This window comes from Strix aluco, chromosome 2, assembly GCF_031877795.1.
Source record: "Strix aluco isolate bStrAlu1 chromosome 2, bStrAlu1.hap1, whole genome shotgun sequence".
Classification (NCBI taxonomy): Eukaryota; Metazoa; Chordata; class Aves; order Strigiformes; family Strigidae; genus Strix; species Strix aluco.
Genome location: NC_133932.1, coordinates 107,169,950 through 107,194,581, shown reverse-complemented (window position 1 = coordinate 107,194,581; position 24,632 = coordinate 107,169,950). Strand labels below are relative to the sequence as shown.

General features: G+C 37.6%; 1 protein-coding gene across 7 annotated transcripts in view; it reads left to right on the top strand.

Annotated features, from left to right (window-relative positions):
• Positions 1-695: 695 nt before the first annotated feature.
• LOC141919669 (RCC1 and BTB domain-containing protein 2) overlaps positions 696-24,632 on the top strand; it is a 36,478-nt gene continuing 12,541 nt past the window's right edge. Inside the window, exons 1-10 of one of the 7 annotated variants that reach the window (XM_074815691.1) lie at positions 910-974; positions 4,008-4,120; positions 10,277-10,340; positions 13,222-13,380; positions 13,856-14,006; positions 16,123-16,289; positions 16,963-17,121; positions 18,676-18,783; positions 20,546-20,688; positions 22,463-22,653. In XM_074815691.1, coding sequence (XP_074671792.1) covers positions 10,299-10,340; positions 13,222-13,380; positions 13,856-14,006; positions 16,123-16,289; positions 16,963-17,121; positions 18,676-18,783; positions 20,546-20,688; positions 22,463-22,653 — 1,120 coding nt within the window. In that variant the 5' untranslated portion in view covers positions 910-974; positions 4,008-4,120; positions 10,277-10,298. Of the gene's footprint in view, positions 975-1,372; positions 4,121-7,323; positions 7,346-9,856; positions 9,929-10,276; positions 10,341-13,221; positions 13,381-13,855; positions 14,007-16,122; positions 16,290-16,962; positions 17,122-18,675; positions 18,784-20,545; positions 20,689-22,462; positions 22,654-24,632 lie in introns of those variants that run through there. The other 6 variants (XM_074815689.1, XM_074815690.1, XM_074815692.1 and 3 more) reach the window with 6 other exon arrangements.

Below are 24,632 nucleotides of genomic sequence, written 5' to 3'. Positions count from 1 at the left end.
AACCTCATTTTTGGACATCCAGTCTTGTACCCAAGTACATCAATCTTTAAAATATCAGAACATCCTTACAAGGCTGTCACTCCCACCAGAAAAACTGAGACCATCCCTAGGTGATAAAGGAATTAAATTTTTGATAGAAAGTTAGTTCCTTAGCCCCAGAGCAAACTTTCTCCTTCTGAATAAGGTTTCCATAGCAATAACGTTAACAGTATCATTGGATACCACAGCAAAGGTCTCTGAACATGTACCATGGCAAGATGGCAGGGTATTATCACACTCAAGAGACATAAGGAAGCCAAACAGACAGCTTGTTGCTTTTAGGAAACCTTTTCAAGTTTATCCTCTTTGGGAGCCCTTCATTTTAAACATAAATCTTAGTGAGAGATAGAAAAATACTTCTATCCTCTCACTTCCCTTGGGGGAAAAAAAAAAAAAATGATTGCACTTTGAAACAGCACAGCAATATTTGACATGCCCTTAACAGTGGTCTTTGACCATGTGTCTCTCACTATGTGTTGTCTTCACACGTATTTAGGCCCAGACAACAGCTTGAAGCTTGGTGGAAACAGGTGTTATCTCCCTCTATGCTGTGCTCACTCAGAGCATCTAAGTCCTCCCAAGGCGGCCATACCATCCAAAAAGCCAGGCCATGGCAGAGGAGACCCAGCAGGGCTCCCCTTGGCCTCAGCTCCGCAGGAGCGCAGCACTCCGCCAGCTCCGCAGCTCGGGCCAGGCCGCGTGGCGCAGGCAGCCTCACCCACAGCCGTGTCCGCGCTGCGCCCGCAGGACAGAGGCCGCCGCTCTCCACGCTCCTGCTGCAGTAGGTGGATCCCTGGGAGGCGCTAACCCCCTGCCCTCCTCCCCTCCCGCTCCCTCCCTCCCTTCGCGGCTGAGGAGGCGCCTGAGCGCGGCGGCATCTTCTCTTGTCTCATTGGAGGGAGGAGGAGCCGTCGCCGCGGCCGCTAGCGGGGAAGGTAAGCTACGGAGGAAGGGGATCGCCCCGCCGCCCCCCGCCCCCCCGCTCCCCTGTCCGCGGGCAGAGCCCCGCGCGCCTCCCCGCTGAGGAGAGCGGAGCCCTGCGCGCCTCCCCGCTGCTGTGGGCCGGCCGCCGGGCCAGACCGTTACGCGGGGCCTGGCGGCCGCTCCCGCCCCGCCCCGCCCCGCCCCGCGCCGCCTCACGCCGGCCGCGGGCGGAAAGGGGGGGAAGGGCCGGGCCGGGCCGGGGCGGACACCGCGGGGGCGCCGGGCCCGGGGCCTGCGGGGGCCTCGGCGCGGAGCCCTGCGGGGGGGCAGGGGGGCTTTCCTTCTCGGGGGAGCCGTGTGGCCATGGCTGGGGAGGGGGGCCGCCGCCGGGCCGGTGTGGCGTGGCAGTCCCCTGGGGGCCGTTCCCCAGGCACCTGGTTTATAAATGGCTGATAACAGGGGGTTCGCAGCTTTTGTCAGGAGTTAAGTTTGTACCGTGTTGGAGCGGTCTGTCCGCAAGCGCGTAGAGGAGGTGTGAAGGGTAAAAAGAAAGGCATTTGTTTAATACAGCTGAGAATGTTGGCTTGCTTTCTCTCGCCCTATATGTAAACATGCATGAAGTATGACCGATCTTTGCACAGTGCCATAAACAAGAAATAAGGGGAAGAATCACGAAGAAAATTAGGCAATTTATGTGCAAAATGTAGGTTAGACATTAGACGAGCTTAGCTTGATGGCCAGTTACATCTTTAAGGAGGAGAAAATCCTTGAGAAACCAAGGATTGTTAATGTGTGAGAGATGGGAGGATTGCATCATAATTCCTTTCGGAGATTAAATTTCTGATATTGGTGAATAAAAAGAGAGGGCACAAATTGAAAAGAAATTTTACTCCAGGTTATGAACTGAGTAAAGTCTGTAGACAGTTGTGTTCCTGCACCATCGGAAACCATTTGGGCTGGACCTAATGTTGAAGGATGTGAAAGCAGACATGGGGTAAAGGAAACATGGAGAAATAATGATCCTGCTGAGTGTGGGGTAGGGGAGCTAATACTGTCCAGATGTGAGAAATAAATGTGACAGGGATGACACGGGATGTGAATGATGTGATGGACTGTAAAGTAACAGGAAGTGATTGTGTGGATTAAAAAAAAGAGTCAAGTGTATCATTGCTTTGAGAAAAGAAAATTGTAAGAGCTTTTGATGGTGTCTGCCATAGACCACAACAGTTGGATTTGGGCAAGGATAGCACTGAGAAACTATCAGGAATTATGTCACAGATGGATTTCTTTCTTAGATACAGATAACAGCATCATTTGGGAAGGACATAGAGCGATCCAGTTGTTCTTACATACAACTGCTGTAAGCTTACCAAATAAACACTGAATTGCTTTAGATTTGCTCTCAGTAGTGTGGAAAATTCTGAAAAGAGCTGGTTTATTAGTCAGGTTGTGATCTTGGATCATATTTTAAATTAGATATTATAAATAGAAATAAAGCAGAAAACTAAACAGATACAGGCTTGAAATTCTCAAATTTAGAATGGCAAGCTTTGAAAAATCAAGAGGATTAATTAGTGATGTTAGTTGTACTGGAGTCCTGAGGGCCCTAGAAACAAGGAAGGTAGGAAGCTGTTTTGTGCCAAAGGTAGAATCTGTTTGGAATTTATATCCAAAGAATGAGAAAAGGTCTATTGAAAAGAACTTTTACCTATCTTAAAAAGGGTTTTAGGAATAAAGGCTAGAAATAGGCTGGATAAGCAAAGAAAAATACAGGAGATAAAGTGCAGTTCTAAAGTGAGAACTGACAAAAGTAGTTCTGAGTTAGTTACAGGTGGTTGTTTTTTAAAGCTTCTTTAATCATGTAAGTAAAAACAAGAATAGAAATAAGACCATGGAGTGATAAAATTGAGGTAAAATGACCTTGGCATCATGATGCATATGATCTGTTGCAGTTTGGAGGAGGCTACTGCAGTGGGTAGATTTGCTATTAGATGCTTAAATTTATACCACAAAGAATAACATTTTGTCTCTTAATTATTTTTTAAGAGTTGGGTAACCTCTATGTGTTATGTTTAATCCGATGCTCTCGTCACTTAACTTTGGTCAGTTCCAGTATCAGAAGGCTGTTAAAGAAATACCCAGATGGACAGTTACATAGAGGAAGTGGGCTAACTTTATTTACTATTGTATCTCTCTCTGCTATAACATACGGTATCTTTACAGCTATAACTATAAAAGTTTAAACTATGATAATTCTCAGCTCCAGGTGTGTAATACTGTTATATATGTGTGTGCCTATATATACATTTTTTAAATATATGCATTTATATGTATGTGTTTGATGTATTTACCTAGGCGAATCCTGACTTTGTGTGAGGGAGAGATTGCACCATCCTCCCACCCACCCAGGCGTTGCATGCTGGGTTCATGGGAAGTACTCTGGCAAGTGCCCAATGTTACAGGGAAGCGTAGCTACAGCCAGATTCATGCTGGAACTGTGCGAGACATCCGTCTTGAAAAAACTCTTATTTTGGTGACCCAACACGTAGCCCTCTCAGCTGTAGGCAGGAGCCCTTACCATGGACCAAGGCTCCGATGTGCAGAAAGACTGTGCTAAACTGAAGTAAGCAAGGACTGTAGAAAAGAGAGCCAGGTGTGGTTTTAGTAAAGCTTATGTTTAGATTTTTTTATTAAGGCTTAGAATGTTTTAGGAGGTATATTTTATAAATTAAAGCTTTTAGTGTAAATGAGGCTAGAATGACTTCCTTGGACATAGAAGGAAGCGATTAAAGGTTAGAACTGTAGAAGCTGTGAATACTTCTTCTTTAACAGCTAGAGCAGTCTGTGAAGTCAAAGAACCAACAGCTAGACCTGATGTATGGCTCAACGTTTGGCTGGATCAGGTAACTGCAGACTGCTAACAATTTAGGCTAGGTCAGATTTACTTAGAGGGGGCATAACAAAATACGTGCCTTTGTGTGCTGTTTTTCTGTTAATGTAGCATAGTATTTCTGATTACATAGTAACAGAACGGTTCTTCCCAGACAGCTGTTCCTGTGGCATTGAACTGATGTCCAGTCGGGCTCCCACATGCAAGTGCAATGCCACCTAACATCTGAAGCTTGTACGCAGTTTATCCTGAACAACTTGAAGGCCTGTTAGTGTTTCTTAAATTCTTAAAGCTTTAATATTTTCTGTACTAAGATTCCTTAAGTCTATAAAAATATAATAGCTGTTTCTTTCACATATTTATTTGCATTATTTTGAATTCTTTGGTTCTGTTACATGGTTAATATTTTTAATAAAGTTCTTTTAAAACCAAATCTTTGGAATACTTTTGTTTCCCTAAAGCTAGTTCCTTGAACTCTCACATCAGAAGGTCAAAATGAAGAATAAATTTCAATTCTACCAAATCAGTTATATTGTAAATTAAATCTTATGTAGCATTTAAAATAGACAAGAGCTAACAATTGCATCAGTTGTATTTTATTACATTTGTCTGTATGTACGGATTACAGGAACTGAAGTGTGTTTAGAGTTTGGCTAAGCAAAGAGAAGGATCTTTTCAAGTTACTTACCTGAAAATCTTGGATCAGCCTCATTAAAAAATGCAAAGAAATGGTTTTCTTCAGCATCTCAGGTTAAATTTAGGTTACATTAGGTTAGATTTAGATACAGGAATGACATCCTCTTCCCAAGAGACTCTCTAACAAAATGTTTGATTATTTTAATTCACTTCAAGGTCTGGAGATAATGCTTATTATATTTTTTTTTCTTTAACTGCAGAAGTAAACCACTAACTATGTGAAAATTACTCCAGCATCCTCCTATAATGTTTTTCAGCATTGAAGGTAGTTCGTGCATTGTTTCTGTGATCTGAAATACTTGATTGCCTTCAAAAGGTATTTTTGCACTTATAGAAAGAAGGGTAAATATTTTTAAGTGAAAATATTTTTTGATTGACACCTTCTTATCAGTCTTTTTTAGCTGCTGACCTTGACATTTCAGTAAGTCTATTAGAGGCATAATTTTAGTATGAAATTCATTACTATTTTCTAGTCTTCGTATTTCTGGCTTTCATTTGTTAAATAGTTTGTCTTTCTTATTAGTTATTAGTCACTTTATTAAAATCTTTTTTTTTTTTTCAGTCAAGTAGATGGATAGCCAAAGCTTTGAAATTATTTTTTGAGATGACTGTAGGGTTTGTAGAATGAGAAAAGAATTTGAGGGGTTTTTTTTCTTCTGTTTAAACATTTTCCCTCTGGTGGGTGATGATGCATTTTTTCAGTCAATTCCACTCTTGCTGCTCGCTGGTAAACAATACACTATTCTACATCAATGATGGTGATAAACAGCAGTTCTAAGGGGAAAAAAAGTAATTGGAATAGGAATGGGAGAAATAAAGAAACCTAATATGAGCAGTGTGTCCTACCATCATACAGGACTTCTAAAAGTTCTAGATGATTTTATAAAATTCAAATTAGTCAAATTGTCTTGCTAGCCCAAAACCCCAAGGTGTGGGTTTTTTTGGAGGTGAGGGGAAGGTGTCTCAGGAATCTACATATGATTTTTCAAAGTGGTTTTGTCACTTAGATCAGAAATTTCACACCAGACCCTAACACTTATTTTTAAACCATTGGAGAATTGAACAATCATGCCTTCTGTTTTCTTTCCTGTCTTCTCACTTCTTTCAAAATGTTTTTCCCTGATGTATTTGCTCTTTATCACAGCGGTATTGAACCTGCAGTGAAGGATGGTGCTAAGGATGAGTAACAGAACAGTATTCCTACTATCTTCCTTGCTTTTTGTGTGCCCATGTTTTCTTTAGTGTGTTGTTTGCATCTTATCCTTCACTGCTTTTATTCTTGGCAACCAATTTCCTTTTGGGTTTGATGGCATTACTGAAAAAAAGGCCTTTGCAAATAGGTTTCAAGCATCTAACTCCAATAGAGCATACTGCATGTAGATGAACCTCTGAAAACTTCAGTGGGGTCATGCTGGAGGTTCGTGCCTGGAGCCAATGGGTAGAACTGGATGTCATGCCAAAAGAGAGGTGGCATCTGACAAGATGTTTTTGGCTAAAGTTTTGTCACTGGAGATTGAGACAATAAAGCTGTCTTACCTCAGATCATTCTAATTAGAAATTTCTGTAGGAGCTACCTACCTTGCAAGGTAAGAGGGCAAGAATGTCAGTCTTCCAGGCTGTAAATATCCCAGTCTGTCAGAGTTTCTTGGATCTAGTCTCTAAACTGCATGTAGATTCGCTCTTGCAACTAGTACGCAGCCAGTGGAGCTTTCATTCAGGAGCTGAGAAGTCACAGTCTGGTGTCAGGAAACAGAAGGGAAGGAGAGAAGACTATGCTTTAGTTGGAGTTAGCAGTTTTTCAAACAACTACTTACTGTTTCTCAAGGTCTGCAGTTTCTCTTGGTAATGGAAAATTCTGCATCAATGGAAGAATGAATGACAAGCTGAGTTCTGTCAATTTATTGTCAGCACTGGATGGAGTAGTGACATTTCACAGTACGTGAAGAAGGAAGATAATTTTGAAAATAGTTTTCCTAGAAAGGGAATGTGACCTGTTCAGTAGGAATAACTGTCGACAATATTACTGGCCTGTCCTCTCCTGCAAAATCACTTGGGCAAGTTAGCATCATTTCATGACTACTCTGGTAGGAAACTGCTGAGAAATCAAGAATATCAGAGAAGGTTGGGTTCCTTCCCTGAAGGTGTCAGCAAGTCCCTTTTTCCTGTGACTTTTTCCTCCTAATCTTTTCTAAGCCTGTGGTTAGAGTCCCTGGGGAAGAAGCTCCAGACAGACCTTTGATTCAGCAGATGAGATTCATAAATGTTCAAATTAAGTGGGAGGAAATACTAAGTGGAGTTCTGAAAATTTTTGTTTGCTTGCCAAGTTCCTAGAGAGAGAATCTACAAAAATGTTTACATTCGAATGAGTCAGTGAACCTCTTTAAATATTTAGGATTAAATGGTTTTAGACTGCTAATAGAACTTGGCTATTAAAACTAGTATTTGTGTTCCTTAACATAATCTTATCTGTACTGCTGAAGTATATGTGCCTTACCCAAAGACCTGTCATGGTTGGACTGAAACCAGGGTCAGAACTTTCAAATTCCAAGACCTAAACCCAGACTGCCAGAGTGTGCTGTCTAGCTTCTTAATTGTACTTGGATTCCAGCTAAGAGATTTGTGAAAGTTTAATATAAATATTTTTGTATTGAAATGCTGTGCACTTCCTCAAGAAATGGACATTCACAACAATGAAGTTTTCTCCTTTAGGTCTGCACTTCAGAATTTTTTCTGGAAAATGTATATAAAGTTTTAATACGTGAGAAATATTTCTTGCTTACCTTTTTACTTTCTAAAGTAAGTATTCCTTTTTTTTTTTTTTTAAAAACACAGTGGTTAGCTATTTTAAAGTAAGGTTTCCTAGCAATTATATGCATATTATAAGATTTAGTAGATGAACAACCCCAATAACTTGTCTGAAATAGCTAGGGTATGTTTTTCTTCTGTACCTAAAGTACTCAGATATACAGGTTTTTTATTTTTTAATTTTTGATGAAAATACTGGTTTTTTTCTTTGCTTCACTCTGTATATACAATGGTTATTTTTCTGGAGAGAACATTCCTACAAGTAGGGAAATATGAATCATCACTAGTATTTTAAAGGTATCCAGATAAGAATGATTCTTAGACAGGCTTAATAATATTTTTTTGGTCTTGGTTTATTTTCAGGATCCCAGGGTGAATATGAACTCTTAAATCAATTACAGATTTTTAGAAAGAACACTTTTGCAGATGCAGACATGTGGCAATCAATATGTACTTTTATTAGAATACATGAATTTGAATAAAAGAATAAGCTGGTGTAATTTGAGGCATCCCACATACTCCTATAGGGCTGCTCAGAAATCAGGTGTCTATGTTTGCAGAACAGCTTGAAGAATGGAGTTGCAGGGTAATTTTCACTTAGTTGTATATGAGATAAAATATTTTATAACTTTTGAGTTGTGAGGACGTGTTAGTGACCTTTGTTCTTGAAAAGTTAGAGCAAAACTGTCAGCATGTTTGTGGGACTCTCAAAAGTAGTGAGCTGGAGAACCTTTTGTTAGGTAGCTGAAATGGTTAGATCCTAACATATCTTTCTTTATATTAACAAATAAACTGCTTTTAAAGTCAAACTATGCTTTTGCCTAAGCAGAAGCAATAGAATTGAAATATTAGAACTTGAAGAATCATGGGTATCAGTTATGTATCAAATGGCTCAAGGAAGGAAATACAGAATTCTACATTTATTTAAATGAGAAAATTCATAGTTACTAGTTATTCTCTTGCAGGACATGTCAGCCCTGTGGGCTGAATGTAGGCTAAGGATGGCTGAGAAGTGGGTGACATATATCAGCATTGCTAGGGAGTGCCAGAGATTGATGCTCTAAAATATTGGATAACCTTGATAATAAGTTTCACAGTAGGACTACTCATGTACTTGAAATTAAATGTTTCAGAGCTGCAGTTCAGTAGTGTGGTCCTGCTCATTTTGTGGTCGTGCCAAAGGCCTTAATTAGGCGAGTTGTTTCTAGTTTAAAGAGAGATAATGTACACAAAATCAACTGGTTGCATTCTTGTTGTTTGAACAAGTATGTGGAAGAAAAGAAGATAACAAATCACTCAACAACAAAAGCTTAACAAGCTACCCCGTATCCATTAAGTTGTAAAGCATGAATGGCTGTATGTGCTTATTGAGGGCTCTGTTCAGTTGCACATGCATGTCTAGTGCCATTTAGTTCTTAGCTGCTGCTCTAGCATGGCATGGATACCCTATAGGTCCTGTATTATAACTGCCAGCACAGTTTGGTGCCAGGGCTCCATAGGGTCATCTCAGATAGCAGTAGGTGCTAACGAGTGGGCAACTGAATCAGCCCTTTAGTCTTTCCTAGTTGAAAGGGAATATAACTTAGCTTCAAGTTATTTCAGTATGGTTCTGTGTTTGAGCCTTAAGCTCAAAGTCAACATGGACAAGAGAGTAGCTGGACTTTCACACATGAGCTGTATTTATCATTTAACGTCTCAAACTACATGTATAAAATACACTGTGTGTATGTAGAATTGTGGGTTTTGTTGAAGCATAAGCTTAACAGAGTGCATATTCAGTATAATTGAGCTGCAGCAATTGTTTGGTTTTAGATAAATAAAAATTGTTTTTGTTTATTCAGTAAATTATATTTGTTAAATCATTAACATTTATAATATTTAAATCATATGAATTTCATGTATTCTGTGTCCTTGGCCTAGGTCTTATGGCATGAAGTCTTACTTAAGAGGCATGTTTAGTAGTAAGTTAGGTAGTTTTAAAAAAGCTAGATTTCATACTTCTTTTAGTGTGGTATTCCTCTGAAAAGGAACTAAGTAAAACGGTAGCTTGTTTGTTGGATGTTATTCTGCCTGTAGTCAAACCCAGGACACAGACATTTAATTTTAAGTGAAAAGTAAACATGTTTTTAGCATTGCCTGAACCAGTGTACCTTAAAGAAATTTATGTGTACAGCTTTCCCACTTGTTGAGTAAAAGAAGCTTGCACAGCTTCAGAGATGCTTTCCACTTTTTGCAGTTTTACTGAAAATGGAGTTGCATGGCTTTGTGTTAGAAAATAATGTAAGGATAGGAGAGTTGTGCATATTTGTGAAGAAACATCCGATCTGAAAATCTGTTTCTATAGATAATGCATGTCATAGAAATAATACAAGTAATTTACTGGATTAGCAATATTTTCTGAAGCAAAGTGGATATTTTAAGAATTCTTAGTAAACCTGAAAAGACCAAAATGTTTTTCTAACATTGGTTTTCAGAATGGAACTGGAATAAGAGCCTTTGAAGGCTTAAGCCAGAAATGGAAAGCTCTGACCAGTGTGCTTTTTCTTTGCAGAAAGAAATGTCCTGAAAAATTAGGTCAGCAAGGTTTAAATTTATTTTTACTGCAATAAAAAGACATTGGAGTATAGTGTTTAGTAAAACTTCTTCCTTTCCAATCACAGTCTGATTAATTTTACTACTTGTTTTAACTAAATTGTTTTGGCCAAGAATTATTATTTTAAATGGGAACACAGAAGAGCAGAGTCTGTCTAACTGATCACTGTATAGTTGAATGAAAAAACAAAACTGACTGAGCTTTGTGTTTCTTGTTTTCTCACCCCAGAGAAGCAAATAGTTCTGGCTTAATATTAAGTGTGTATAGTCCATTAAGTATTGTTGCAGCAATACGATACGGTGATTTTAACCACAGTTCTCTCTCTGCAGGGGGACACAAGCACAAATCCATATGGAGGATGAACCTCCTCCTTCCCAAGAAGTCAGTGTCAAGGTCAGAGTGTGAATTTCTATTGAGAACTCAGTACTGCTCTACTCAAAAGGAAGAAGTTGGCTTCTATTAAGCAGTAGTTTAGTACATGCTAGTAGCTTTCAAGATAAACAGAAAACAAAGGTATAGGTAGAAAAATGATACTAGCAAAAGAAATGCTGCTTATGTGATCCACAAAATATTAGAAGAACAATATATTCTTTTTAATTAGGTTGAATTGATCCTTTGGCTTACAAGGCTGGTTTAATTTAGTATTGAGTTATGTGTTCCAGCCTAATGTTTCAACAACATAAACTTGTTAGAATTAACTTTTGTAGCATAATTTGAGGCAAAAACTTCCTTTCATTTTAATCTTTTATTTCCCTTGAACACTCTGCATGTAAAACTTAATGAAACATCATTCAGATTTTGAGCTTAATGATGATGCCTTTTAAGGCGATCTGTATGACAAATAAAACTGAATAACCAGATTTCGAACTGATTGCTGAGGTCAAATGAAGTGTAGAATTTTTAGGAATTCTTGAGGCATAACTGATACACCTTTGGGACAGGTAGCTGGACCATATGAAATCTCAAATTCTGGTCTAGCTCTGTCTTTCATGACTGTGCAGTATAATGAGGGAACTGATCACTTATGAGACATAAATGTTGATAGGCTGATAGTTCAAGCTGCTTTTCATATTTTTGGGACAAAATATAATGGAGAAGTGTGGGAGGGAAGAAAATCTTGAAAGGTGAGAGAATATCTCTTACTGAGTTGAATGTAAATAATAATTCCAGAGACAGGATTTAGATTATGGGTATTTTGTATCTGATAACGTTTGTTGTTATTTCTTTTGTTAAAAAAAATCAGGATCACAAGTGTTTCCTTGGGTGCTTTTTATAACAGTACTTTGGGTTTTTTCCTTCAGTGTATTATTTTAGTGTTAAGAAATGCTACAGTTTGGGGTTTTTATTGACCTGTTAGTTATGAGGGTAGAACATGAGTGCTTTGTAGAAGAAGGTTACAGAAAAAAAACTTTTCTATTTAAGACGAATAGGTTCTGACACACTGTGCATTTGGAATTTAGAGCCCACATGTTAAAGAAACCGATGTGTTATTCCAGTAAGGGAATCTGTACAATTCAAGGACACCCTGACTGTCCTTTTGAACCTCAGGCTTCATCAGTCTTGAGCAAAAGTAGGATACAGTTTTGTTGATGCAATTGGAAGACTAGTCTGTGATGCTTTCACTATCCATTATCATATTTTAAAAGTGCCTAAAATCCTCTGTAGAATTAATGCTAACCTCATGACATAAAACAAATTGTTCTGTGAACAGCAGATAAATGAAGCCTGTTTCCATATAGATTCATGTCCTTCGTCTCTTATAACCCTGCTATGTGTCATGGAGGACAGCATTTGCTAGGACTGGCTTGGACCTACTTTCTTGCTGATTTATTTTGTAACATACATGTCTGATTGTCCAGCTGCCTACTGCCAAATAGATTGTGTCAGCAGAATCTTACTTCCCTTTCATTTGCAAGTTGGCTGAAATTGGACAGTTATTTGGTGTGAGGAGATGGGGAAAGAACTGGTGTGATCAAAACCACAGCTTTTCTTTAGTGAAGATGACCAACCCTCCTTTTCCTTCCTTAGAATTATATTATAAAAAAATGTGTGATTAACTGCAATTTGTTTAAAGATTTTAGTTCAGGATTAATTTAGGGATTATTTCTTTAGTTTCAAACATTATCTATGTTTATGTGTACATTTTTTCATACTAATCTTTTTAATTAAAAAAGCAGTATCCTTATGACTGACATAACGTGCTTCAGACTCCAGACTAGAATTTATTCACATCTTTGTTTCAGTCAGAGATAGAAAAAATAATGTTCTGTAAGGGATCATTTTGTAAATCAGCTACTTGCTAGAAATAAACTAATGATGCAATCCTCACTGTTACGTGGTGAACTACATAGTGCTTGTAATAGGCAAAATCTATTTTTACTTACCTTCTGATCTGACAAATAATGCTACTTTTCTTTCACATCCAGATCCTGTTTTAATTTCAGTCAAGAACATTTGATGCATGCTCCATGCAAACTTTGCTATAAAATTTTGATGCTGCAACATTTTTCTGATTTATGCTATACTAAAGTAGTAGAAAAGTTGCATGAGAGTCAGACATTAGCTTGACTAGTTTTAATGTCTGGAGAGATCTGTTTTTCTTTTCCTTTAACTATAAACTTGTCATTTGTCCTTGGATAAACTGGAAAATGTTCAATCATCTTTTTTCTTTTATTATATGTCTACTTACGTAAATGCAGATATTCTTAGGAAGTTCCCAAAGATTCAACAATTGTTGAAACAGAAGTAAATTTCAGAAGTAAAGGAGAAAGAAAAAAGTTTCTCAAGTTTTCTCAAGTTTCCATTTTCAATGCATGAAAACAAATGTGTATATTTTTCAAAGACGAGTATATTCTTGGGCAGATTTTTTTATGGTTTCTTCTTTTAACAGTAATTTTAGCACCGGAGGAAAAGACACAAATTAGTTTCAAGTTTTGAATGTATACTTTACACTTTATATTAGAATCCTGTACATTGAATTCTATAAGCTAGCAGTTATGTTGTATGAATATAGTGAAAATACAACCTCACCATTTAACTTCGTATATAGTACTTTTCTCCATGCATATAGATCCTTTCTTTCTGGATCATGATGTATTTTATTTGTTTATTTTAATTCTAGAACAAAACTCCCTCAGAGTATTGTTCTAGAATTAAAATACTGGTTTGTGGTTGAAAAAGGAGATGGTGTTTCTCTAAATTTTTTACTTTTTGGTATGCAAAGGTATACATTTCTCTCTGTCTAGGTATTTTATATCATTTTTTATAACATCAGGTATTGGAGGCAACGTTATTGTCAGCCCTGAAGATGCTGGATGTTGGGAAATGGCCAATTTTTTCTCTCTGTTCCCAAGAAGAACTCAAGTTAATTCGTCAAGCCTGTGTATTTGGCAGTGCTGGTAATGAAGTGTTGTATGCAACTGAAAATGATGAGGTAATTGTCCACGACAGTGTAGTCATATTTAGTCATTTATATATCAAGTTATTCTGAAAGTAAGTACTATGATAGTATACCTAGGAAAAGTTGCATGCAAAAATGCCTGATCATTTTGATTGCTACTAAAGCATTTTCAATTCAAATTAATGGCTTCCTACCACAATCAGAGCATAAAGAGAGATGGAGTTAGACATTTCTTGGAGGAGCATAGTGACAGGCTGAGAGGCAATGGACACAAGCTGGAAGATGGAAAAATCTGATTCAGCATTAGGAAAAAAAATTCACGATGGGAGTGTTTAAATCCTGGAGGGGTTGTGAGATCTTTTCCTTGGAGCTGTTCAAGACTCGATGGGACATGGCCTTGAGTCAGCTGATGCATTTAGATCTTTGTTGAGCTGGGGGTTGGACTAGTTGACCTTTGGAGGTCCTCCATTCCAACCTAAATTATGATTTTGTGATTCTTTTATAACAGGTTTTTGTGCTTGGCATGAACTGCAGTGGGTGTTTGGGAACAGGTGACATGCAGAGCACTATTGAACCAAGGAGGTTAGATTCTCTATGTGGCAAAAAGATAGCCTGTCTGAGTTACGGAAGTGGCCCTCATGTTGTTCTTGCTACAGAAGGTAAAGTATGATCTGAATATTGCTTTTCAGATACATCCCCTTTAATTAGTCTGGCAGGTGTGAAAGGTCTGTGCTGGTAATGTAAGAGAGGAATTGGGATGGATGTTCTGGGCTGTCAAGTCCAACATATTTTCATCGGTGACCGTGACACATCAGCTGGCTCTGCTCATAGCTAGTTCTTTTCAAAAGTTTTTCAAGCTCTGCTTTAATCTTGTTGCTACTTTTGAAGGCTTTTTTTTTTTTTTTACTTTGCAGTTAAGTTTGGAACTTCTGATTGCTTTTGAAAGGCATTAGTGGCTACATTATCCCCATATGTTCTTGTGCCAGCAATGCCCTTTAGCTAAAATGCATCTTTTCCCTCCAGTACCTAGTTTTGGATGTGCTTTAAAGACCAGTTATATTGCCTCTCAGCCTTTTGTTTTCTGTTGTCTCATTGACACTCTATTATCCGCATCGTGCTAGTGGCCCTTCTGTTCATAATCAAGGACATTATTATCGAAGACAAATGACTGATACTGTGTTTCCAGTGAGGTTCTGTTAGAGCCTGACTGATGATGTTAAAATTTCACTCTCTCTCTCCATTATTGAGAAGGAATCTTTTTGAGTAGTCTAGATTACATGACTAAAGGTAGGTGAGGGGAATTGTGTTGTAAATGTGTGACTGTTGTTTATATTCAATTACATTTCACCATTTTCTTCAGTCTTCAGGGTAAACCATTCTGGATGCTTTTTATATCTGTATCTGTATTTTTCTGAGCTTTGTCGCTGGCAGATCCCTCTGGCACGCTCATACTCCTTACCCAGATGATGAACAGAAGTATTGCAAGAGAACAGGTCCAGAACTGATCCTTGATGATTTTTACTCCTAACTCCATTCACATGAATATCTTCCATTCAGCTCAGCCTCTTTTAACCTACCTTTCAGACAGCCCTTATGTATTTCATAATTCTTGTATTAGTTACTATCATTTCCAGTTTAGGTCGTATGTTTCTATGTGGCTGTTTCACCTGTTCACTGAAATTTGTATTCTCATATTGGTGAAACAAAGAAAAGGTTGTTTACTTTTGACCGGATAAAGTCATCAGATTTAACCTGTTATTGCAGAGAAATATTGGTTTAGTGTAGCACATTTTGCCTTTGGAGTTCTGAGGGAAACCTTCTTAGGGACAAGGAGTTTGGTGATCTCTTTAGAAATCTGATGGAGTTGTATGTCAAACCTAGCTCTCCTGCAATAACAGTGTAATTTAGGTTTAGAAAATTATGATGATGATAGACAAGATGAATGTAGGACAGCTGTTCTTCAAGTCCTGCACTGCTCTAACTAGGGGATACTTGATTTAAAACAGATGAAAGAAAATGAGTATGAAAAGGTGTTAGCTTCATGGAAAACGGGCCAATATATGTACATTAAAGAGAATCAGAGGTACCTGGTAATATCTGTACTCTAGTGATTGTAAATGCTTGGGAACTGCAAAAAGTGACCAGGCTCATGTTCTCCTTAAACAGTAGCTTTTTTCTGTTGTCAGTTGGAGGACAGAATTTTGCACTAGGTGGACCATCAATCTTAACACAGTCAGACATTTCTTGCATTCTTAATTTTACTAGCATGTTTCTCAAAATACAGGACATGAATAGTATGTTTAAATAATAAGTAAATAATAGTATGTTTATTAATAAGTAATACTAAATTTTTCTTACAAGCATCTTCATGTATATCATAAAGGAATAAAAGCTTATTATTTGAATTTTCCAAAGTGGGAAACAGGACATAGACAAGAAATTTTGATGGATTTGTCAGTAACAAAGAAATTGAAATGGGTACTCCTGACTGTCCTGTCATCCTTTTCTCTTCTGTATTGCACTGTCTCCTTTGTTTTAGCTATATGATTTCTTTTACTAAGATTATGGTGATACTATCCTTGTGGATTTGTGGTCAACACTATGTGAATGTAGAATTAGTATGTTCATGGGCTTGAGAGCCCCAATGGGCATATATATATACACACTTGAATATGTATGTTGTTATGGAATTTTACTTTTCAGTTTGTAGTTTTGTGTTGTGTACTCATTGGAAAAATAGAGATTTTAAACTAGCCTTTTACATTTTTATTATAGAAGGAGAAGTGTATACATGGGGTCATAATGCCTATAGTCAGTTGGGCAATGGTACAACAAATCATAGTTTGCTTCCCTGTCAAGTCTCTACTAACTTGGTGAACAAAAAAGTCATTGAAGTTGCCTGTGGCTCTCATCATTCTATGGTGTTAACATCTGATGGAGAGGTGAGAATAGCTGGAATAAATCTCTCTTTTCTCTTAATGATATTCATGCATGTGAGAAACAAGAAAACATTCTGCACCTAGAGCATTAGACCTTGCTACTTGCTATCCTCACAGAGCTGATGCAACACAAATGTTTGATAAAAACGGAAAACCTGTTACGGTCTAGCTGCTTTGAAGTGCATGCAGAACATTGATTTATGTGCTACATCTGCTTGTAATAAGAAGTTATAGTTTCTTTGTAGAGGGCAGTCAGTTCCTTCCTATGCTACTCTACTGTAAATGCTTAATGGTGTTAAAGCTGGCATTAATATAAATCACATTCATCTGAGGAGTTTTCTGTCATTTACTTTGAGGTGCCACTTGTGTTCAGTTAGCCATTTTACTTTGGGTTCTGGAAAACTAGCAATGAATTCATCTGGCATTAATGCAACTGTCATGTTGCCTCTTACCTTTGGAGGAATGTAAAAGAATGGAATATATAAATATTATGAGTGGCATATTTTTGATAGAAACAATTAAATTGTAAACCTATGTATCTGCCTAGATTTTAAAAGAATACATCCACTTGAATGAAAAATGTAAATTTTTATGCTTATAACTTTTTTCTCTCTTGAATGTGTACTTCAAACTGTATGTTATATAGCGTTCTTCTATGACAATTCTCTCACAACAGGTGTACACGTGGGGTTACAATAACTCAGGCCAAGTTGGATCTGGTTCCACAGCTAATCAACCAATTCCTCGAAGAGTTACCAGCTGCCTACAGAATAAAATAGTAGTTAATATAGCTTGTGGACAGATGTGCTCTATGGCTGTGGTGGAAAATGGAGAGGTAAAAAACTTTAAGTGAATTTTCTGACTGAATTTTGTTTTATGTAATATCACAGGATGTAGATAATTTCAAACCTGCCAGTAATGAGCTGCTACTCAGAAAAGAAGTATACCTTTCCAGACTCCCTCAAATCTACCTGTTTATACTACTTATAAAAACGTTTGTCATAAATTGTCCTGCAAACTCTGACATACTTAAGCACATCTTCCTATCTGTGCTGATTATGGTTTCTTCTTTAGGAAGCAGATAGAGGGAAAATTGTTCATTAACATTTGGTTTATGGCTTTTTGGTTTATGAGATTATTCATAACATTTAGCAGCTATTACTTTGTATCAGCTATTGGAGTTGGCTTTGAATTGAAGGAATTCAGATATCAAATTTCAAATTTACTTGAAAATACAGTTCTGAAGTAAAAATAGTATTGTGAAGGTCAGGAGATTTTTACAAACTGGGATTAAATTATATCGAATCTATATATGTATACTTAGCATTTCATGCTAGCTTCATTTTCTCTATGTAAAAATAACTAAGTTTGTATCACTGATTTACTGATTTTTAGAGCTGGTGTTATAGTCTAGCAAAAATGAAAGTGCCAATTAATGCGTTATCCCACTGCTCTTTAGCATTCATAGAAAAACAAATTACTGTCTATACTAGAGTCTTAAGTATCAAGAATGTGAGAATAATCAGTGAATGCTATTTTAATTTTCAGTGCTCATATATGCCCACTTTATCTCAAGGGAAAATGGAGAAAACAAAGTACATTGCATATATTTGTTCTATTGCGGTACCCCTTGAATCCCTCTCATACTTTTTCATCCTCATTGCAAAGATACAAAGGGGTTGTAGTATTCTTGTTTTAGTTCATATGAGCTGAAGGTTTTGGGCAGCCTACATCCTCTCTAGCTCCATTGCTCCAAGCATTTCAGTTTAGACCTAAGTAGCTATTGATTGTTTGCAGTAGAACATATGTCACTGAAATTATCAGAGCTCAGTATTTTCTCTTTTTCTTATGTTCAGCACAAAGCTGTTAACAGCCTACTCAAACTGTTTGTCATAGCTTCCAGTTTATACTTGTTTTAGTGTGTTTTCTTTTCTGTTAGAGGATTTTTGAATGAGAAATTAGCTCTTTAAGAAAGGGAAGTATTCATGCTGAATTTGCTCTGTGCCAGGAAACAGCCATATGAATCACTTATTTTTCTACTCTTCATATTAAAATATTGTAGTCTTACATAATCTAACTCTTAAAGAGCAACATGAATATGGAGATTTAGAATTTTAGATGAGCCTGCAGTTGGTATTTTAAACAGAAGCATCATCCAAAATTTCTGGCACAGAAAACCATATACGTGTGTGTATATATGTCTATGTATATATGTATGTTTATACAGGTGTGTGTACGTGTTTGTGTATCTACATATAAAGTACAGATCCTAAGGATGTGGGGACAGGGAATATTGCAGAAAATTATTATTGTAACTCTGAAGTAGTCATATTGCTTTCGAAAGAAGTAGATAGTAGCAAAGAGTTAAAATCCCATCTCTGTTTTTAAGGTCTATGTCTGGGGTTACAACGGTAACGGCCAACTGGGACTGGGCAGCAGCGGCAACCAGCCAACGCCGTGCCGAATAGCAGCTCTGCAAGGCATTCGTGTGCAGCGGGTACGTGTGGGATGCTCTGTGCCGAACCCTTTATCAACAACCGAAAATAGGCATATTCTACGTTTATAAGAGATAGTCCTTTATCTCTTTATTTGAAGTGCCATTTACCAGAATAAAAACAGGTATCTTAAAATGGGCCTTTGTCAGTAGGGGAGAAACTGTGAGCCTGTGGAGTTCAGTGGGAATTTTGCCATTGACTTCAGTGAGGTCAGGATTTTACTTAAAGAGGACTAGGGCATTAGAAATGTTTGGGGTTTTTTTTCCTGTGAAACTTGATTTAAAAAAAAGTCCTGTTATTTTAGTAAATAAGAAAGTCTTCTTAGGCTACCCTCTTCTTCTTTAACCCCTGTCTTCTTTTCTGGGAAAATGCTGTAGTTTAGCATTTTGTCTTTCTGGCAGACTGAATATCACTTTTAGAATTGCACTCCAGCCACGGTGACTAACTGGTGTTTGAAGTCTAAACAAATTGTCTTCAACTGCTTTTGGACAACAGTTGATATGATTCCATGGTTAGTTGATCTTGGGTGGTTATTACACTTTACTAAATAGCTGGGCTGTCATCAGTGTAACTGGCAAACTGAAAACTCATTTTGACTGATAGGAAATATTTAAAGTAACTGCAGAACTGGTACTGAAAGTTTTTAATTGGTTTATCCAAAATAGAGGATACTGTCAAGAAAATGACAGATTCTGCTAGAAAACATTGTAACCTAGGGAAAATTTACAAGTGTGGTTTGAATTCTGTATCCTATTTATTACATTTACTCAGGGAAGTTATGGATTTTATAAATCTTTTAAAATAAACTAATTTAATTACAGAGTTTTACATTCAGTTTCTAGGATGTAGACAGTAGCTTTGCTGGTAACAATTGCTGTTGGAGAATAACATAAAGTGAATATTATTTTCCCCTGTATTTATTCTCCTGTTTAGAGAGTGTGAGTGCTCCAGTAAGTTTGACTTATTTACTATTTCCATCCACTTCATTTGCTTGCTATCTATTAATACCAAGTTATAGACCTCCAATCAGTAAATAACTTAAGGATTTATTTAATTTAAAGCACATCACATGCTTCATGGATGTCAGTGGACTACATGTACTTATGGTATATCTGCTTTGCAGATTATATGAAGATATGTGAGCTAGTTTTGAACAACATAAATTGGTGATTGATAGCCGTCTAGCTATAACAGGTTACATTAACTCATGCAGAGCAAGACTGTTGCTGGTAATTTTGCCACTGTCTATCTGTATGTGCAGCATGTGCTGCATATATAGATCGTAAAGTGGATATTCAAACACTAGAGCTGACACAGGGAGGGGACAGTTCTGTGTGGCTGGCAGTCAGGGAGGAGAGGAGCAGACTGGGAGACCTCACCTGTTTTCACAGTGGTAAGCTATTCATGTTGGAGCAGTTGCCCATAAAGCAAGGTCATTGCAGGACAGATGATCTGCCTTTTTTTGCATTTCTTCTGCATACTGTTCAAATTTGTCATATAGCTTTCCTTTTTTCTCAATGTCTAGCTATTCTTTTTCTGTACTCTTGAGATGATCTGGCAGGGTTTGTCACTGATACATTTTTTCCTCAGTGTCACCTCATCTACTTTGCTTCTCTTTTTAATAAATTTATCTGTATTTGTAATTTTTGTAATTTCTACACTGGTATAGAATCAATAACATTAACGTATAGCAAAACATGTATCTATGTGTATTAACTTACTGTTACATAAAAATGAGATTTTTCTTTTTATTATTCCTTATAGGTTGCCTGTGGCTATGCACATACATTAGTGCTAACAGATGAAGGTCAGATTTATGCCTGGGGAGCCAATTCATATGGCCAGTTAGGTACTGGAAATAAAAGTAACCAGTCTTACCCTACAACAGTTATTGTGGATAAGGACAGGTAATACTTACAGTCTGGCAGTCAGACACTAGTTGGCATACTCTCAGAAGAGCTACAGAAAATTATGGCATTTTTAATCTATTTTTTTGAAGAAATAGCCTATAATTTTTTGCAATGGTTCTTCTGCTAAATGTGAACAGGATTTTCACTGAAAGTGCTTGACTCCGCCCCATAACCATCCCTGTGAAAGAGAAACTGAATGTTCTGAGCCTGAATGTGCTATTTTCTGCTTCGGCTCACACTGTACTTTATATAAGGCCTTAATTGCAGTTTCTCTTCAGTGGTGTAGTTTCATTGTTTGAAGTCAACAGTAAAAGCTTTATTGTCTCTGAATATGTGTTGTCTTTTAATATGCTACTTTTGACAAGAAGTACACACAGAAAAAGTGAAGAGTGGACATCTGCAATTCGTGTTATTTCTGCTATTAAATCTGGCTCATAACCCCGGAGAGAGAGAAAGGGAGGAGTTCTTTCTCAGTATTGTTGCCTGAAAATTAAGCTTGGATTTTTACAAGTTAAATATTTTCCTGTGAGTCCTTGATGGGTAATGGGACAGTTATTTCTATTGCTAATGTAAAGCCATGTATATATGCGGACAGAAATTTGAATCTGTTTCTTACTACTGAGGTCTTGATTTTGGCTTCCTGTTGCGAAAAATAAAAAAAGTGAGACGTCCCTCTTAAACTTGTGTCTGTGTACATTATTGTAAGGAAGAGGCAACTCCTCTCTGGTGATGACACATGGCCCTTTTTTGAATGTTGCTATGTCTTTTTGTGTATGCTTTTGCTTAAAATGTAACTGAGTTTTTTCCAGACACTTTGGCTGCAGATAAAATGTAACCACATTTTCATACAAGTTTTAATGTTGTATGCTGCCTTTCCCTTTTGTTGGCCAGAATATGCATTTCTGGTGTCAGTATTACTTCACTAAAGCCTGCAAGATTTGTACATATGGCTTTAAACAAGTTGTTTCCTAGCTATTTTCCCCAGGCAGCTGGGAAAACAAGTAAACAAGTGGTAGTGCAGACTGCAAAAACAGTGGATTGTGTAATGTTGTACACAGTGGGAGTTTTGAAATCCTAGGATTAGTGAGATAGCCTAACATAGCTAAAATACACTGAGAAACAGCTCTTAGTGCTGTTTGGTTCTAATTTTTAATTTTCAAAATGAAAGTCCATTAAATGTAAGTAATAATAATTGTATGAGTAATGACAGTTCAGTATTTTAAATAAAAGAAGTATGTTTGAATTGTTGCTTTGTAACTGTTACCAAAAAGCAATCAGGAAAAAGTTTTTCATTAACTTTCAATTATAAACCAAAATGCAAATTCTTTTTTTTTTTTTTTTCTGAAACACCTCTTCATTTCCTCATTCCCTTCTTCATCTTCTCCAAGTACCCATTCTCTACAGCACTCGCCTCACTGCTCAGCATCACTGAGGACATTCAGAGACTTGAAACTCGCCATAACTTTCTTTGAGGGAGCCAAGGGGGTCAGTAGAGCATGTGCTGCAGCAGATATACTGCTCTGCTGCAACAGTGTCTCCTCACTCCCAAGATGCTTTTTCACTGAGAAGCTTTCACGCTATTTGAAGAAACGTTGATAACCCTTTTAATTTTGCTATGTATGATCAGAAAACATTTTTGCAATTGGAAGTGCATGCATGCTTACAAATATGTTTTGCACCAGAAAAAGACAGGAGGTAGTGAGCTGCTTCACTGCATTTTGTTCTTATGAGAGTGACTTGCTTTTTTTTCTTTCTTTGCTTGTAAATTCAGAGTTATAGAGATCGCAGCCTGCCACTCTGCTCACACGTCGGCTGCCAAGACGCAGAGCGGCCAGGTGTACATGTGGGGCCAATGCCGTGGGCAGTCCGTGATCTTTCCCCACCTCACTCACTTTGCCTGCACTGATGATGTGTTTGCTTGCTTTGCTACCCCTGCCGTTATGTGGCGCCTTCTATCAGTAGGTGAGCTTAAATATTTTTTGGTTTGACATCTTCTAAATAGAATTATTAGAGCATAAAACAGTTGCACATATTTGAAGCCTAAACTTAGTTTCTTGAAAAAATTTATACTGGGAAGCATAATCATAATCATATGTATAAATGGTAATATGGAATTGTAAAAATTGCTAAGGCCTGGTGGCAGTGCTCAATGATTGTTTTGTTGATGTAGTTTATTTCTGGGGGGAAATGCCTTGGGTTTGGGGATGTGGTTTTTTTGCGTAACCACTGAATGTTACTGTACAATGGCCAGAGGTGAAGCTGAGTTCAAATTTGGAGACTTGAGGGAGCGATGCAGAATGTTTGGGAACCCTGAAGCTTTCTTAGATGCCCTTAACTAGACTATTAAAAATTGAGGGAGCCAAATTCCCATGTTCAGAATTGGCCACAGGCACTTAGAGTCTCATCACAAGTAATCATGACCTTGGCTTCTGAAGAGACAAGTTGCAGATATTCGATCAACATTAAGGTCTGTCTTGCTGGCCTTGACTAGCAAGAGTTAAGTATATAGCAGTGTCTAACAGAGAGCTCATTCTTCAGCTACAAATTCAGTTCCATATTGGTTGCTAATAAAGTTACTGTCTTTGCTGACCTAATCAAAGATGAGACTCTTGGTGTTGTCTGTAGTTGTCATCTGGGAGCTTAAGCTAAAGGCTAGAATGCAGCAATTTATTAATTTGTAATTTAAACTGTACTGAGTCCATCATGTTTCCATTCCACTTCTGTACTGCCTTTGTGATTGCTTTTGTGTTGCTGTATGCTTTTGTCTGACAATTGTAGAACACTCTTTGCTCCCTTGGTGCCTTCTGCATGCCAAGGTAAGGAAATCTGTTAATAGTACTCATATTTCAGCTTTGACAGGCTAGAGAATTAAATGGAGAATCCTGTTCTCAGGAAACTTCTTCGACAAAATTCATGTTTTAAGGCACAGTCCAAAGACCCCCATTTTCTCTAAGTTGAGGCAGTTGCGTTTTCTAGGGTAGCTTGTTCAGAACTGTAATATATATGCTTAATTACTGTGGAAATTCTTAATATTCCTAATATTTGCCTACTACTAATTAGATGTAAATTGTGTTTACTGCACTAAAATCCCAGGCAATGGGGTTGTTCATTCCATATAAATACGTGTTTGTCAGCTCTAAGTCCTACATAAAAGTATCTGTAGCATGTTCAGATTTTTCTTCCATAAGAACTTATGAAGGAAATGGGACATTATTAGGATATGTAGCTTAATCATAAATTCAGTTACATGTATCTTCTTAGGTACGTTGGCAGGGATCTAGGGCTATTCAGCTTCCATTTCTTCTTGCCCCGTTAAAATATTACTTCACACTATCAGAATTTCCCCTCCGCTTCTCTTGCCTTTTCTTCTCAGTTCAGTGCAGAGTATTGAGGAATTTTTCAAAGGAGCATGGAGGAAGGCAAGAAGCAAAAACTGCCTCTTTACTTAATTTGTTCCTCACAGAGAAGACGACTGCTTGAGTGAGACCAAAACTGTCTTACAGTTTTTCAGTGCTCCTTTCTGCAAATTCACCTTTCCTTATCTTCTTAAGAGAGTGTGGTTAAGACTACATTCGTAACTATTACCCAACACATCTTTTATCCTTGCCTTCATTGTCACCGTGATCAACACACCCCGCCTCCTTGCACCGCTTCACACTTAGGGAGTAATTTTGGACTGTAGCAGCTCCTTTATTTTTGTTTTTTGACCTTGACTTCTTGGTCCTTTTGGTAATAATGTTGCAACACTGTAGCAACATTGTACCAAAGCACAAGGTGAAAACTTACAGGACTAAAAGGTTATTTCATTTTAAAACAAAACTAATTTCAGATAACTTTCAAACCCATATTCTCATATGTGCCAAGTGGCCTGTCCAGCATCCCGGCAGTAAAATGTGTGTATTCAGGTGGTCTGAGCAGGGTTCCTTGTGATGGCACAGGTA